At 37.8% G+C, this 16,111-nt stretch overlaps 1 protein-coding gene across 2 annotated transcripts in view; it reads right to left on the reverse strand.

The window, feature by feature from the left end:
• The window catches only part of grid2 (glutamate receptor, ionotropic, delta 2), a 923,745-nt gene that overhangs the window by 283,620 nt on the left and 624,014 nt on the right, over positions 1-16,111 (reverse strand). For both annotated transcript variants that reach the window (XM_041786464.1, XM_041786465.1), the window contains exons 7-8: positions 12,548-12,709; positions 125-244 (exon numbers count right to left, since the gene is read on the reverse strand). In XM_041786464.1, coding sequence (XP_041642398.1) covers positions 125-244; positions 12,548-12,709 — 282 coding nt within the window. The remainder of the gene's footprint in view (positions 1-124; positions 245-12,547; positions 12,710-16,111) is intronic.

A 16,111-nucleotide genomic window follows, 5' to 3' on the forward strand; every position in this document is an offset into this window, starting at 1 on the left:
AGCAGGTGCAGAGAAATTCCCAAGTAAATCCAGGAATTATGTAAATCCACTGTAGTCGCAGATATGATTCCTCGCCTTCACTCAAGCTAAAACACCACACAGGGGTCCTGTTTTAACTACTTACCCTGCTGACTCCCCGGCCCCGGTCTTCTCCATAATTTGTTCCCAGGATTTCAAAGAAGATGTTGGGGTTTGTGCCATTGTCAGTGAATTCAAGGAAACTGGTGAGGCCGCTCACTCCAAACTGGAAGAAAAAGAAGGAAGGATTTAATTGAATTCAGGATTGTTTTTTTTACCATTATCATTGCATGGGAAAACTAACAAATTAAGCAAAAGTCTGCCCACTTCACTTCTATTGGTTTCTGTTACTCTGACTACCTCTCACCAGTCACAGAGTGTCTGAAAACTGAACTTTAATTTCACAAGCTTATAGCGGGCATTCTTGCACTCTTTGCACATCCTGCAAACATACTATCAATTAAATCTATTTTTCATATTTAATTTTTGATTCCTGCACACTGAGAGCAAAGCTTAACAGAGTCAATTTATTTCTTGTGTGAGCATACTTGGCAAATACAGCTGACTCAGATTCCAGTTTGCTAAGTCTCAGTTTGGTATGGCTGCAAAACATAAAAATTTCATCACAATGGTCAACTGTTGTTCATGTAAGTAGAAGAACTAAGAACTGTTCCCACCTTCCCTTGTATTAAAAAAAAACAAAACAAAAAACGTACGACTATTACATTAATTAGAAATATGGCATCCCCTAATGTCAGTCAAAAATGACGAGGACATACTAATTATTTTGGATCACCTCTGCCATATTTATTTGCCTCTTTCTTGAAGCTCCAGCCCCACAGCTTTTGTGCTGTTGAAGTTTGGGACTCTTCAGCTATGGAGTCAGTAGAGCGGTGGTGTCTTTTATGCACTTTGCGCCTTAATAGTCGTTGACCCTGCTCTGTGACTTTGCATGGTCATCCACATTGTGGCTGAGTTGCTGTTGTTCCTGAACGATTCCACTTTCTATTATCACTCACAGCTGACTCCGGTAGTGTTGTAGTACCCTGGAACGGTCTTGGTCTTGAGACTGGTCTCAAGACCACATTTTGAAAGTCTTAGTCTTGTGTCAGACTCGAGAGCATTTTAACTCTGTCTTGTCTCGGTCTCAGACGGGCCGGACTCTGGATTTTCCATCTAGACTGGTCGAGACCAGCACTGATCTGCTATTCCTCGACTTCAGTAATGTGATAATAAGGAGAAGTACTTGCTAAAACAACATATAGCTACACCTACACTGACTTGGATATCAGTCCATCATATTTCTTGTCAGAAATAAAAAAAAAAAAGCACTTACTTTAGGCCTCATTCACCTGAAAAATCTAGATAAATATCTCAATTTCAGCTATTTGAAATAATTATGGACTTGTCAGTGGCTTTTAAAATCATATAAGGATTTATTTTTTACAAGAAGTTAGATGAAAAAATGTGTTAAAATTTGAGATTTTTGCATTTTGTGCTTTGAAAGAGTTGCAGACATCTTGTTTTTATCCGTCAAATTTATTCAAAAGAAAACTCAAATTAAAGAGAGAATGCTCCTTTACTGTTCAACCTTGTCATTGTTTTTTAAAATTGATCTTTATGGTCTTGCTGTTGTCTCAATCTTGGTCTTGTCTTGGTCTCGGTGCACTCTGGTCTGGGGCACGTCTTGGTTTCGGATAGTGTGGTCTTGAGTACAACACTAGGCTCTAGGATATCCAGCAGGGATGAAATTTCATGAACCATCTTATTCCAAAGGTGGAATCCATCACAACACCACAGTTGAAGTCAGTGAGGTCTTCAGAATGACCCATTTAGTAAATGGAGACTGCATTGCTAGGTGCTTGATTTCATACACCTGTGGCAACAGGTCTGATTGAAGCACCTGGATTCAAAAATGAAAAAGTGTCACCAAATACTTTAGTCTGTAAAGTGAATGATGACTTTCAGCAAAATGGAAATGAGCCTCACCTTGCTCATATCCTGGGGCGTCTATATTATGAACACCACCCCTGACTACCTGCACAGCACTGAAATAGGAGAACTTAGATTTTCTGCTCACTAAGTGACAACTCCAAGGCCTGAAGGATAACAGAGTATAAAACAAATAGTGATTAAATAAAACAAGGACTGAAACACTGAGTGCATAAGTGCTTTACATTGAAGTAGTACTACCAGCGTGATTGTGGTCATCACAGTCATGATTGCCTCATTATCCTAATCAGTCCTAATTATGTATGCACTCATCTATGAATGAGTATTTTGGACACAATAGGCCTAAACAGTTATTGTCCCTGTAAAATCTGGCATTGGGTGATGATTCCAAACTCACTGAAGATCATCTAAAAGACCTGTAAAACTGACATGAATCATCTGCATGTCTTTTATTGTATGTAACTCATAAGTTCAAGAGCTTTCTTTATCTAAGGCTTTACTATGTGTGTTTTTTCTGCACTGGAGCAGGCAGAATGTGTCTTTACCTTGTTTAAAACCCACTTTAAATCTGCTTCTAAAAGGTTTTTGAAGAGCAGACTCGATAAAAGGAGCTGAAGTTTAACATCAAACTTTTTTTTTTAATCAGGAACTGCAGATTTTTTTTTTTTTTTTTTTTTTTTTTTTTTTTTTTTTTTGTGGATAAACAAGAAAAAATCCCCCACACAGGCAAACACTCCCCACATACACAACAAAGGTGTCAGTCCCCACCTTTTCCCTGCCTTGGAGTACTGTGACCCATCAGTGAAGGTGACACTGTTCCTGCTCTGGGGTAGTAGAGGTGTTAGAATGATTCATGTTTAGTGTGTATGTGCTCTTACGTGTGTGTTAAACATGATTTGTGCCGTTTATACATGGTGTGACATGGGCTGAGATGTGCACTTTCACACTTAATATATAGGTGTATGGCATGCACACTTTTATATCATAGTACTTATTGTAGAGCATTCATCATCAGTGCTCAGAAACCTCATATTTTTAAACTCAGGGCATGAAATTGATGTTTGAGCAGAGTACTGGGTTGCACCAACTTTGCTTGAGTTTAAAGGTGGCCTCATTTGAATATAGTTTCTAATTCTGGATGGAGTTTATGCACTACTAACATTAAAGCTTGACTCCATTGCTGCCATTTTTTACACTGTGGTACACATTTTTAATTCAAAACCAGTGCACTCCAGCTTTTTCATTCAGCATCCTGATTATGAAAACGGCCCTGGCAGCAGCTGGTTTCTGTCCTTTTAACTTTTGGAGCAGCACTATGCTTTCTTGGTGAAATTTCCTTGAATAAAAGAAAATATTATATGGAGTGATTTAAAGAAGACAGGGGAAAGCAGTAGATAACCTTAATGACGAAGCAATGATAAGCACCAGTGAGAAGCACCCTAGGTCTGAATAATGCTCTCAGAGAGTCAGCACAATGGAGAAATGTACAGACATGACAGCAACTTTATCCAATGTGTTGCTTACATTGAGATTTTATAGTCAGATAAGACAATAAGAAATGCTACTCTGCTGAAGCCCACTTCTTCCATCCATGCCAGGGGCCAACAAAGTGTACACGACTAATCAAACAACTGCACTTTGGTGTTTAAGCATGACTGGGCAAAGTCAAGATAATTTGATGTGAGGACTCTTAGATTGCAGTGGGTGTTAAGTCCGTAAAAAGTAAAATCTCGTGATTCAATTTAGAGATAATTTCCTCTGTGTAACAATAGAATATCACGTTTTATTTTATGATTTCACCATTCTATGTCACTGATTTAATTTGCAGCTGTAGAGTTTAGAGGGCCATACTGTAGTTATTACCTAATCTTAATGATTTGTCACATATCATGTTCACTGTGGTCACTGTTTGTGAATAAACCACAGCTAACAAAAGTAAATTTCATTCTTTAGAAGGCACTATTAGCAAGCCTGTAGCCAGGGGCATTCTACTAATTTACCTGATATTAAGTAACAAACAACCAAGACAGTCCGGTTTAAGACCCTTTATCTCTGGCGGCCACTCTTAAAGACCGTTCACGTGAGATGCCACATGTTTCAGAACAGAAATACAGGCTAAAAACAAAATCAGATTTAAAGTTGAAAATCTGACCTGCAAAACCTGATTTTAAACCGTTAAATAAAGCCGAGGAAGCAGTCTGCTTAAAGGAAAAAAAGCTTGGCCCCAAGAAAACATACTAATGCAGCAAGCATAGCTTACATAGCTAAGATAAGATAAGATATACTTTATTGTACCCGAGGGGAAATTTGCCTTGGGCAGTAGTGCAATGTACACAGCTCAAAACATACTCTGGGGTGCATACAACAATAAAAACACTAAAAGTGAGCTGATGTCGCCAGCAGAGGGGTGTCATTGGAAGTTAAAGCCAACTGATGGTGGAGCTATTTAGCCAACATTGCTACGTAGCTACTGTAGCTAGAGCTAAGCTCACAAAGTAGCTGTGTAGACAATGTATCTGCATAGATAAGTCAGCGTTTGCCATATTTAAGAATACTCACATTGTCATGCTAACTTTGCAATAGATAACAATTCTATGTAGCTAACATAGCTACGCAGCCAACATAGCTTAAGCTCAGCTCTCAAAGCAGTTACATATGTATCTATGTTATCTACATAGTTTTGTTAGCTTTTGTTATGTTTATGGAGCTCACATTATTAATGCTAACTTAGCAATAGATAATGATGCTATGTAGCTGTGTAGTGATGTTAGCTGATGCTAAGCTCGCAAAGCAGCTTCGTAAGCTTTGCGAATTCTATTTCTGCATTGCCACACTAGCTTTAGCTTGCTAAAAGTAGCGAGAGTGGCTTATTTTGTAAAGTTTATTAAGCAGCTAGCATAGCTATGTTAGTTTTAGCTGAAGCTAGCTAAGCAAGAGGAAGCCACCATTCGAGTAACCACTTGAAACAGGTCTACACTTCATTAAATCCACGATTAGACCGCTGAGTCTTTTCTGAGCTTTATGAAATGTTGCTGAGTCTGCAATGTGGTTAATTCATCAATGTATAAAATGAGGAGGAACAGGTCCACATTTTGGGGGGGCTGGTACGGGGGCTGGTAGTTTAGTCCATCAATTATGTGTAGCTAGAGCAACAGACCATGAGTTTCTTAGATGAAGTTAAATGAAGAATAATTTTTGTTTTTATTTAGGTTCAATTACTTCAATAATGACTGTAGTTCTTTGGTTATTTTATACTAACCTGTTGATATTAACAGAATTACATTCATAAAAAACATGATCTGACAGAATACCAAAAACAACATATTTGTCATTTTTTAAAAACTCAGATCACAGGGGATGGAAGCAGCTTCAAAGTGTGCATGTGTTAATGTATAAAGCAGAAAATGTGATAAAATGGTTGCATTAGTATCTCCAGTTAGTTTAATATTGTTTATATCTAATGCTAATCCAACATTTGCCATATATAACCGCGTTTAATTATTTTACTCCCCAGGGTAGACCCTCACACACATCCCCTCAGCGTCACACTTAATAGACCGCATGTTTGTTTGCTTTCTTGGAAGCCGGGCTGCTTCCAGATACTGTTCATTGGCTTTCATAATTATTCAGTTAATTAATGTTGGCAGCTCAGTATTGGCACAATACATTCATACAATTATCTTCACTTTAATTGCACCTGATACAAAGAACATGCCACTGGGACCGTAAGACTGCGTGGAAAAATGGAAAATAAATAATAAAGACGACATGAAACAAGCTTTTCATTAGTGGAAGTGGGTTTGATAAAACGGTCAAAGTAAACAACATTGTGTTTAAAGATGGGAGGAAGAGTTCATTCAAAGGTTAAAGCTTGGACTAAGACCCAGTTTCAGGCCTTCAGTTGTATGGAAGGCCTCACTGTGCTTAAAATGCGAGCAACAAAAGTTTAAATGAAACAAATCTTACCACTTATTTCAACTAAGGAGGCTTAAAGGGGGGTATGCAACAGCCAATGACAGCTCATTAGATGGTTTTCAAATGCTGAATGATTTAAAAAAAAAAAACATGGGGGTCACCAGATATAAGGGCAGTTTCATCTAATTTTTGATAAAATAATATTTTGACACACAAGCTTAGTTTTGGATGGGCTCCTTTCTTCATGGATCTGCCTGCTGCTGGGCTGAGAAAGTTTCTCAAAGAAACATTGTGGACATGCACGCAAGCTTGCGTATAAGCATACTGGTTTTACAAGCCTGGTAAAGAGCCTGATATGATTGGTTATGACTTCACATGTGATAGTTGCATAAGGTGCTAAATAACATTGACACATCAAATATGAATCAATCAATGTTGACGCAAGGAAAGCATATTATCTCGGCATGGGCTGGGTCCAGAGCTGAACAATACTGGAAAAACACTTACAAAAACATTTTTTAAATGATATTTATTGCAATTTTTTTCAATACAGTCTGGCAACAGACTTTACATCCCTGACGGCCACTATCACAGACGGTCTCTTTCAGATTGGAAGTGTCGGAATTTGCCGAAACAACATTTTGGGTTTTTCTTTATATTTAAATTTGTTCATAAATTAAGTCTGCCAATTACATTCATAAAAAAACACACTGCAAACACTACACACTAAACAAAATGTAATGAGCAAAACAGGGAAAAAGATCCAAGTTCTAATCTTGGATAAAATTACGTATAGACTCGCTTTAGCTTCGTAAGCTTTGGCTAAAACTAACATAGCTATGCTGGCTACATAATTAATGTCACATAAACCAATGAAGCAAAGTAAGCTGAAGCAGTGTTAGCAAACATAGATTAAGCTAACACAACTATGTAGCAAATGCAGCTAAAGCAAAAGCAATGCATAGACATAAAACCAGATATATGCAATGCATTTGCATGTACATTATTAGTAGTGAAACTCAAACAATTATTACTTTTTTTCTTTTTTATATTTAAGTTGTTTTCAGATCTCAGATATTACACTGAGTAGTCCTTAGAGCGTGCCTCTGAAACCCGCACATAGAGGATGAGGAGAATGGGAGAGGAAGAACAGATAAATGGGTGACTCATCCCCCATAAGCTTTACAAATAAAGTTGTTACTTGTTATTATGTTACTTAAATATCACCAAATGTTTCAAACACCTTCAAAGTTACATTTAGTTATTCAAACCAGGTTTGTGAGTATAACTTAAGAGGAAATTAAATTCTCACCATGTAAAGCTGCTCTGACTGTCACACACATCCACTGCTTTACTGTAAACAATTTGCACATACATGCTGTTAACAAATCAGATATTAACTAGCAATGGCAACATATGCTGCTGATAGCAAGTATGCACTCACTAATGATCAGCCTTGCATATATAAGTGTACATATTGCTGGTGTAACTGTGACTGCAGCATCATCACCTGTGGCCTGAGCAGGAGGCAGACTCTTCAGTGGTTGTCTGACAACTGACGGTGGTGTCAGACGGGATTTTGTTTTGTAATAATGAGTATACTCCCAGTTTTGGTTTCATCCAATAACACGTAAGCGTAGCATGACATGCTTCAGGTTAAATGACTGAAATCACACAAGCTGCCATGTGACTATTATGCATGTGCACACCGCTATCGTGGTTGTAAATGATATATCATTCAGTCCTGGCCCAGGCTCATGAGGACAACCCATAACACACAATAGACCAATCGGCTCGACCATCAGACCACACACCTGTGATTTCTCAGTGACTATTCCACAGATACATCTCACAGAAACATGATCAAAATGGACTTCAGAAAAAAAATGGAGGATGATCAACATTACCAGCTAATTTTTACTGGAACAAATTCATGCATTGGATTTCCATTGTAGATGCCTGACTTCAACCCTGTGACTGACTGGCGACCAGTCCAGGGTGTACCCCTCCTCTTGTCCAATTACAGCTGGGAAAGGCTCCAGCCGCCCCACGACCCCCAATGAGGAAAATAAGGGGATAAGCGGTATAAAAAATGGATGGATGGATGCCTAACTTCAAGTAGAACCCCAGATCAGTGAGGCTGTGACATGACTTGAAGAAGTAAAAATTTGCCTGGTATTAACACCATACACTTGGTTTATTTGACAAAATAATTGCTTGCAACAAGCCTTGGATTGAGCTTAGTCCTTGATTGTTTGGGGGTTGGGCCCTAAATTAGCTTTAAAACCATCTAGTGGGTAGCCAGCATTAGTCAGATGTTTTGGATTAATGTAACCACAGTTTAACTTGCCGCATTTTATCCCTTGTTTTGAATTTGTCACCGAAAACCAAATGTCAACATCAATAGAGCTCCTTGTCAACAGCTGCAAATGAGTACTTATCATTAGCATAATAGCCCCACATACCAAAACGCTGATTACACACAGGCACGCACAGTAAGTAAGACACACTGCTGATACAGTGCAAAAAGGAAGTGATGCCAGGCTGCTGAAGTGAACTCTATTACTGCTCAGGGCTCTTAAACACAGCTCTGTTGAGACAGCCATCAGGACTGCTCTAACAGCCGGAGCTGGCTGATGAAAGTGTTGCCAAACCCCAGCCTCATCTCAAGGTGAAATGCAGAGATAGATATAAAAGCAATTGCGCTGCATTTATTATTGTCTGACACTAATCCTAAATTAGCATTTCACTTGGCTTCATCATTCAGTCAAACTGCCTTCCCTGGAGAACTTTTTTATTGATATCAAAACAGAGGGCATTGATCCAATTGGATTTAACAGTGATGAAAGTGTTGCCAGACCCCGGCATCTAAAACTCAAGGTGAAATACAGAGATTCATAAAAATCACAGCTGCAGGATGAAATCTTCCATCTCCTAAAAGTCAACTGTTGAGGAACTGAACACACTTGCTGATTGATGCCTGTTTTTAAAGGTTTGCTATCTTTTAAAATCATAAGCACTTAGTTCAAGTCTGAAAAGCACAGGAACATGGAAACTTTCAGTTAAAGTAATGAAGAAAAACTGGATTTCAGTGTAATTGGAACAATGTTTGACTTATTCAAAGCTTACTCATTGTCACCCCTCATCCCTGGAGGGGATTTTACTTCTAGTAAGAAATGACATTCTAGCAATGAATCTCGCATAGACTGCATCCTGCTGTTTCAATTACAGTGTCTAAGCTGAGGAACAAGCGTCTCAAAAATCTTCTAAAATCTAATGAGCACAATGCCTGAAAATGCAAATACATGCTACCTAAATGAAAAGTGTGAGAACCTGCACGTGTCTAAAAACAGGGAGCCATCTAAGCTTGTGCTTGCATGTAGTAGTTGGGTTGGAGAACAGGTGTGCTTATTTTGTTCTCAACTATAGCAATCAAGAAACACACACAAAGATGTTTTTGTTTTGAGTAAAGACTTCATTTTTGGCAGATGCTTTCATGATAATGTTAAAAACAGTATTCTGTTTTATCATCAGAAACAAAGTGAGCTTTTTGAAGCTGGCACAAACACACCTACAAGCATCACACAGCAGCAGAGCACCGCAGGAGGCTGATGAAACACACGGACGGCTTAGATTCAGATTAGAGTCAGGTGACCTTGGATTAAAGAGATCAGCAATAACATTTCAAAAGTTAATCAGGGAATTGGGACAAACTCATTGAGAATAGATTTGTTTTTAGGATTGTTGTGGTTAGTTGTACAGTTTCTTTTTTGTTTTTGACTCTTTGAATCATCAGTACACAAATGCCAGCTATGTTTGTTTTATCCAGCAGCCTTAAAATTCCCTTCCTAAACTTGATTTAGGAATACAAACCATGCCTAAAACACATCCCATTTCAGTTGCTAAAGGTATCCTTCATAAGCATGCCTCACTCATTAATACTTCTCTGACTCTGCCATCTACAGTTCAGATCAGCTCTTCCGGCAACCATTAACCTCATCCCTTTCACCCTCCATTTTAAGACCCTTACCCCATACCTTTTCCCCATGACTCTTATTCTAATTTTTTCATCCCTTTCAAGCATCAATGCTTGGGCTCATTTCTAAACTCTCTTGTCATCAGTAGTGTCAAACCCTATTAAATCCATTTTTTTTTTTTTTTTTTTTTGGCTTGGTCTTTTTTATTGAATAGACCTGAATCAGGCATGGTTTCACAGATAGGTTGGGTAGCCTGTCTGTGCAATTAAAATCCAAATCAAAGTGACAAATTCAGACTGTGGGGCAAATAATAAAAGGTTGAAATAGCACATCCTGTCAGATTATTTTTGAACATGCTTCTCTGGGTAGGCCACTGAAACTGTAAGCAATATTCTACGAGCTGCTGCCCTCTGATAAGAGGTTCAGAGTTCCTCATTCCTGACTGAACAGGCTTAAAAATTAATTTATTCTTGTGTCTGTAAAGCTCTGAAATAGTCAAAAAATAATACATGATATGCATGACATAATGATTTATCTTTGTGCTTTACTTCCAGTGATTTAAGAACCTAAGTTACTAGTCTTTTTAGAATTGATATAATTTATTAATACACAATGTATCATGTAGAATGTTCTGTGTTTAATGTATATGGTGTTGAATGTTGTCTTTTTTTGTAGCTGCAGCATGGGTGAAGAGCCTAAGACAAAGTTCTTACTTTGTGGAACGGTAATATTAATCTTGAATCTTAAAGTTCATGCTGGTTCAGAAATGCCCTGGTGACAAAGTTTAAGAAAGTGTGGTTTATTTTCTTTGCTCTGAATAAATATTAATTTATTTTTCAGGCATAGAGGAAATGGAACGCAAACAAAAAAACATCTTGGCTCAAAAACACATCCAAATTCATGCAGACAAAAGGGCTCAGAATTTGCATACAAAAGAAGTATAGAATAACAAATAGCCTTAAGGCATAACTCAACAGAGTTTATATCACAAACTCCTTTTTTAAAGAAGAGTGACAATATTCAAAGCAGTGTGTTGAAATAAAGGGCTCCCTTGTTCTTTACAGTGAAAATTACATGTCAAATAATGCAATGAGGTATATTCAAGCATGGCCCCAGCATAGGGTGACCATATTTTTAAACCTCCAAACAGGGACTCTCTAATGTCATTGGCAACCCATATGAGCTGACCAGGGTACAACTACATTTTTCATCACTGCACAGCACAATTGTTTAACAGAATAGTTTCTATATTCATATAATTAGTTTGCTTCTGCCTATACCCATTCAGCCACTACTAATACATGCCTTTATTTAAACTGTCTATTGTAATGTGCATGATGAAAGAATGTGCTGCAACTTAAAACATAATTACGCAACACCATGAAGAAAAGCATGTTATAAAATGGGTGAATGTGGCCATAGAAAAACATGCAGTATTGATGAAAAGTGTGTATTTGAAGCCTTAAAGCCAGGTTGAAAGGGACTCAAATCAACATCAAAAGACGCTGGTAAAAACTCTTCTGTATTGAAGTCTTACACCCTTATAGTGTATGGACAGTTAGCAGGCAAAATATCAAGTGAACTGTTCAACTTGCTGGGCAACTTTTGGAGGATACTTTCAGTGGTAGTTTTTAGCATAATGTTGCAGATGAAGGTTCCTTTTCCACAGGTTTTTGATAATGAAAACCATATCATACTCATTCAAGCTTTATATTTGCACTCTGTGATAACCCTTAATAGCGTTGCATGATTTATGATCACAAAAAGTGGTTATTAATCTCACTCTGGCAATTTCAGGTACTCTCTCTTTAAGGCCCCTTCCTACATGCCCACTTTTTCTGATTGGCTGGCTCACTGGAACCCTGGGAATATGGATAAGTTATTGATTACGGCTCATTTTGAAGGCTATAGCCTTCAAAGTATCCAGCCTCTGTAGCCGGCTTGGATTGAAATGAATTGAGACAGCCTGGCCTAGAAGATTCCATATTTGCATCACCATTTATCCCTGCCCTTAACCCTATGCCCATGTCACTGACAGCTGCTCTCTGACATGGCCAAACAATTCATCCACCAAAACAAGTTCATCAAGAGCATACCACTGCTCTCAATCTGAATGAAACACAACAAACTACAAGGATATGCTGAAATACGTTCGTACTAAGCTGGTATTTGTGCTTTACAAAGCTATAGCCTCCATTCTTTGCCTTCCTGATTAGACTTTAGACTTATTTTTTCATTCATCTGTTTCATGTGTTTGTTTAACTCTGATGCCAGACTGTGATTTAAAAAGTTCACCAAAGAAAGGGAAAAAACCCAAATTTTGGTTTCACTTGGTCGAACAAGTCTACTGTACTCGAGCATGGAATGCATGAATGTGGAATGTCTTCTGTCTTTTCAAAAATCATTGTTTCCATGCAGCATGGGCCCATTTCATCCTCCAAGCAGCAGAGTAGATGTGGAATATAGGAATCATGGTTCAGAAGAAACTGAAATAGGAGTCACTGCATGTGTCCAGGTATCCTCACACAACTTTATCGATCTGTTATCATGAACACAGCCAGCATGTTTCTTAGAAGAGGCACCCTCTTTTTATTGGGCCGTCATGTGTATGCATTCTCAGCACCCTGTGCATGTTTGAATAGTTGCTCTCGCAGAGTACCTGTCTGCAAGACATAATTTCTTACCTTTTTGACAGTTTCCAGCATGCTCTTGCCTCCTTGCCATGGTTTGGAGTTCTTCCTGATGCAGCTCAGACTGGCCATGCTGTGCCACTTCCTATCCTCCAGCTTTCTGTGGAAGGTGTTGGCCAACAGCAGCACGGTATCATAGATGTAGCGGTTGGTGATCTAAAGGAGGGGGGTAACGAAATATAAAGTCAAAATGATGTGAATCAAGAGAGAAAATCCCAGATAAGATAGTGAGTAGGCAGTTTATTTTGCATAATATCTAAACAGATGGAGTTGTAATAAGAAACAGATGCTTTAATGAGCTCCAAATGATCAAAGCTTTAGATCTATGAGCTCCAGTTTTGAAGTCTAGTTTTGAAAGACGGACCAATAAAGACATGTAGATTTTGGTAATAAGTGGGAGAAATATAGGCCAAACCCTTTCAAGCGGAAATGTTATCAAAGTTAAATACTTCACTGGCAGTAAAATCCATCAGCACTTTGATCAAGAAGAAGAAATAAACATCCAGCTCTGGGTTCCCACTTATCCTTCTCTATCTTCTTGTTTCACCTAAAACACTTTTAGCATGAGCGCACACTCTCTTAGAGACGAGAAGCTTTAAGGATGACATTAATTAAAGTGTATTGATAGGTCCTTGGCACCACAGAATGAGACATAGAGAGGTGAGAGATAAGGAGAGGAGTTTATTCAGTCTGTGATCGATTGGTTTTGTGATTAACTCAGCTTCTTGTCTCCATGTTAATGAGAAAATAATAAATAGATCAACTGCTGCAGTTAATCATAAATAATTAATCTCAACATTTCTTCTGATGGGATAGTTAGCGATAAAGTTCATTAGCTTTTTTTTTTTGCAGAGAAAAAACATTTATGTTTTCAATAGGACATGCACTTCAACAAAAGTATTTGCTTGCACCGGTCATTTATTAAAATTCAGGAGTATGAGTCAGACCTGTTGCCACAGGTGTATAAATCAAGCACCTAGCCACGCGGTCTTCATTTGCAAACATTTATGACACAAAATGGGTCGCTCTACAGAGATCTGTGACTTCAAGTGTGGTGCTGTGATGGAAGCAACCTTTGCAATGAGACGCTTTGTGAAATTTTATTCCTGTTATGAGTAATAATATTAGGAAGTGGAAGCTTTAAGGAATAAAAGCAACTCAGCCACGAAGCAGAAGACTGCATAAAATCACAGAGTGGGATCAGTGGTCCTGGTAAGAGACACAATATACAACAGTGTGTTAAATAAAAATAAAAATGTTAAAAATGTAAAGAGAATCTGTTAATCTTGTAGTTAAAAGTCAAAACTTTGAGGACAAAATCTTTATTTTTTTTTTTTAGATTAAAAAGTTAAATATTTAGATTTTTAAATGGTGAAAAGGAATTCCTGAGTTTAAGAATTAAATTTACACCGTGATAAGTAAAAAACAAAAAACGGACAAACAAACAAAAACAACAACAACAACAGGAAAACAAACTGAAAACAAAGGTTTTATTTTTATAATGATAATAATAATAACAACAAAAATGACAATAATAATAATAATAATAATAATAATAATAATAAAAACTGCAAAACCAAAAATAATAATAATCATAATCATAACAATAAGAATTATTATCATTATTATCATTATAATCATTATTATTATTATTATGCATTTATTATTATTATTATTATTATTATTATTATTATTATTGTCAGAATCTCAAACTTTCTAAGTCTTGGTTCATTTATGTATATAACTTTTGAAGTTTTTTTTTTTTATTATTTTGATCCCATAAATGAACCACTAAATTAAATTAAATCAAGAAACTTAAAAATAAACAGATCATCTTATTTATTTATTTATTTATTTTTTAATGATTAGGATCAGAATGACAACAATTGTAATTGATGTTAATTTTTCCTAGTGGGGGAGCTGTTATGAGTAGGAGGGGCCTGAGGAAAAAAAAGTGGGGAAACACTGCTGTATTATGCACTTTTTAAGGAGCAATGTTGGCATTATTTCACAAGTCATTCTGGGAGATTCCACATAACACTTGCTTTGGAGTGTGTCTGTGGAAAATTTCCACTCAAAGGGCCATGTATAGCACATCACTCTACCCCTCTGTCCAAAAAGGATTGGGTTCCCCTATTCTTAGATGTGAATGTGCAAAGCGAGGGTTAGGGCTGAGTGATAGGGCAAAGGGTGTTTGGGACTCAGCCCAGGAAAAGAGAAATGTCAGCCTTGACAATGCAGATGTAAACGCAATATGAAAAAGGACATCTTTGCCTTGAAGTTGTTTAATGCTAACCGCTGGCTTCAGTGGAATTGAAGAGATTCCCCGTCCCTTCCAAGAGAACAAAAAGCAACTCTACAGTAACCATCAGTAGACCCAGCCATCTCTATAGTGTGTCTTCATGTTAATTACATTGTATAGGAGAGAAAAACTTTGTTAACATGTATGCCATTGACTTGATTAAGACATCGTGCATCCACATTTAGAGTTGCCATGTGCCCTTAGATATAAAAAACTCACACTCTGACGTGTTAGTCATGTCAGTTTTATTCTATGAAATTGCCTTTTTTCATCCTGATGTTCCATGTGAAAAATATGACTTAAAGAACATATCTAATCAGTGCTGATTAGCACGCTTTGTCCCTGTCATCATTCACACAGGCTTGATAAAAGTTTATATTACATCTAACTTTCTTTCCTCTGCTCTGTCTGTCTCTTTCACCTGCTGTCTTTTCTCCATCCATCATCCTGTCTCACCGTCTGTCTGCCTACCGCTTTTTCTCGGAAAATTAAAGTGAAAATCTACTGCTCTATGGGGAGCTTCAATGATCAGCGGGCTCTGCACTCCGAGTGAACATTATACGTGCGTGTGTGTGTGTGTGTGTGCGTGGTCAGCCTGAGTTGATATGCTTCAGTGCAGTGTGAAATTGGGCTTCTGGGCCACTCTCTGACCACTGAGCAGATCTGCTTCCTCTCTCTCTCTGTATCTCTCATCCCTTGTTTCCTGGCTCTCAAATTCACCCACTCACAAACCCACGCACACGCATCCACACACAGGATGCCAACATGAACATGTGTACAGCCCTGTTTCAACTATGCCCGATACACTAAAATACTCTTGTCCTTGAGTTAAATGAGGCGCTCTCACATGCATATGGAGGCCTTTAGTCCCTCTTCGGCACAATGAACACCTACGTCTGGACTCGACCTGACAAATAATGAATATGTTGGAGGGGTTGATTCTTGATAATAGCTTTTTACACTTGGGGAGCACTCCGTTCATATTAGAGCACACAAATAGGGCTTTATTTACATTACTGGATGCTTCAGGGCTTCAGAACTTAACAGTGTTGTTGCATTAAAGAGCCAGAGCAGCTTCCATACTTTACAGAGGCTGGAACCTATGGGCACTCATCGACCTTTTGATTTAAATAATGTCAAAATGAACTGTCATGTATTTAGCACATTTCATTATTTGATTTCCTTCCATTATAAAACTAATAAACACTTTTACATCCATTTAGTGATATCGTGGGTGTAAGCCTGGAGCAGAACTG

Source organism: Cheilinus undulatus, linkage group 5 (assembly GCF_018320785.1).
Source record: "Cheilinus undulatus linkage group 5, ASM1832078v1, whole genome shotgun sequence".
NCBI classification, from domain to species: Eukaryota; Metazoa; Chordata; class Actinopteri; order Labriformes; family Labridae; genus Cheilinus; species Cheilinus undulatus.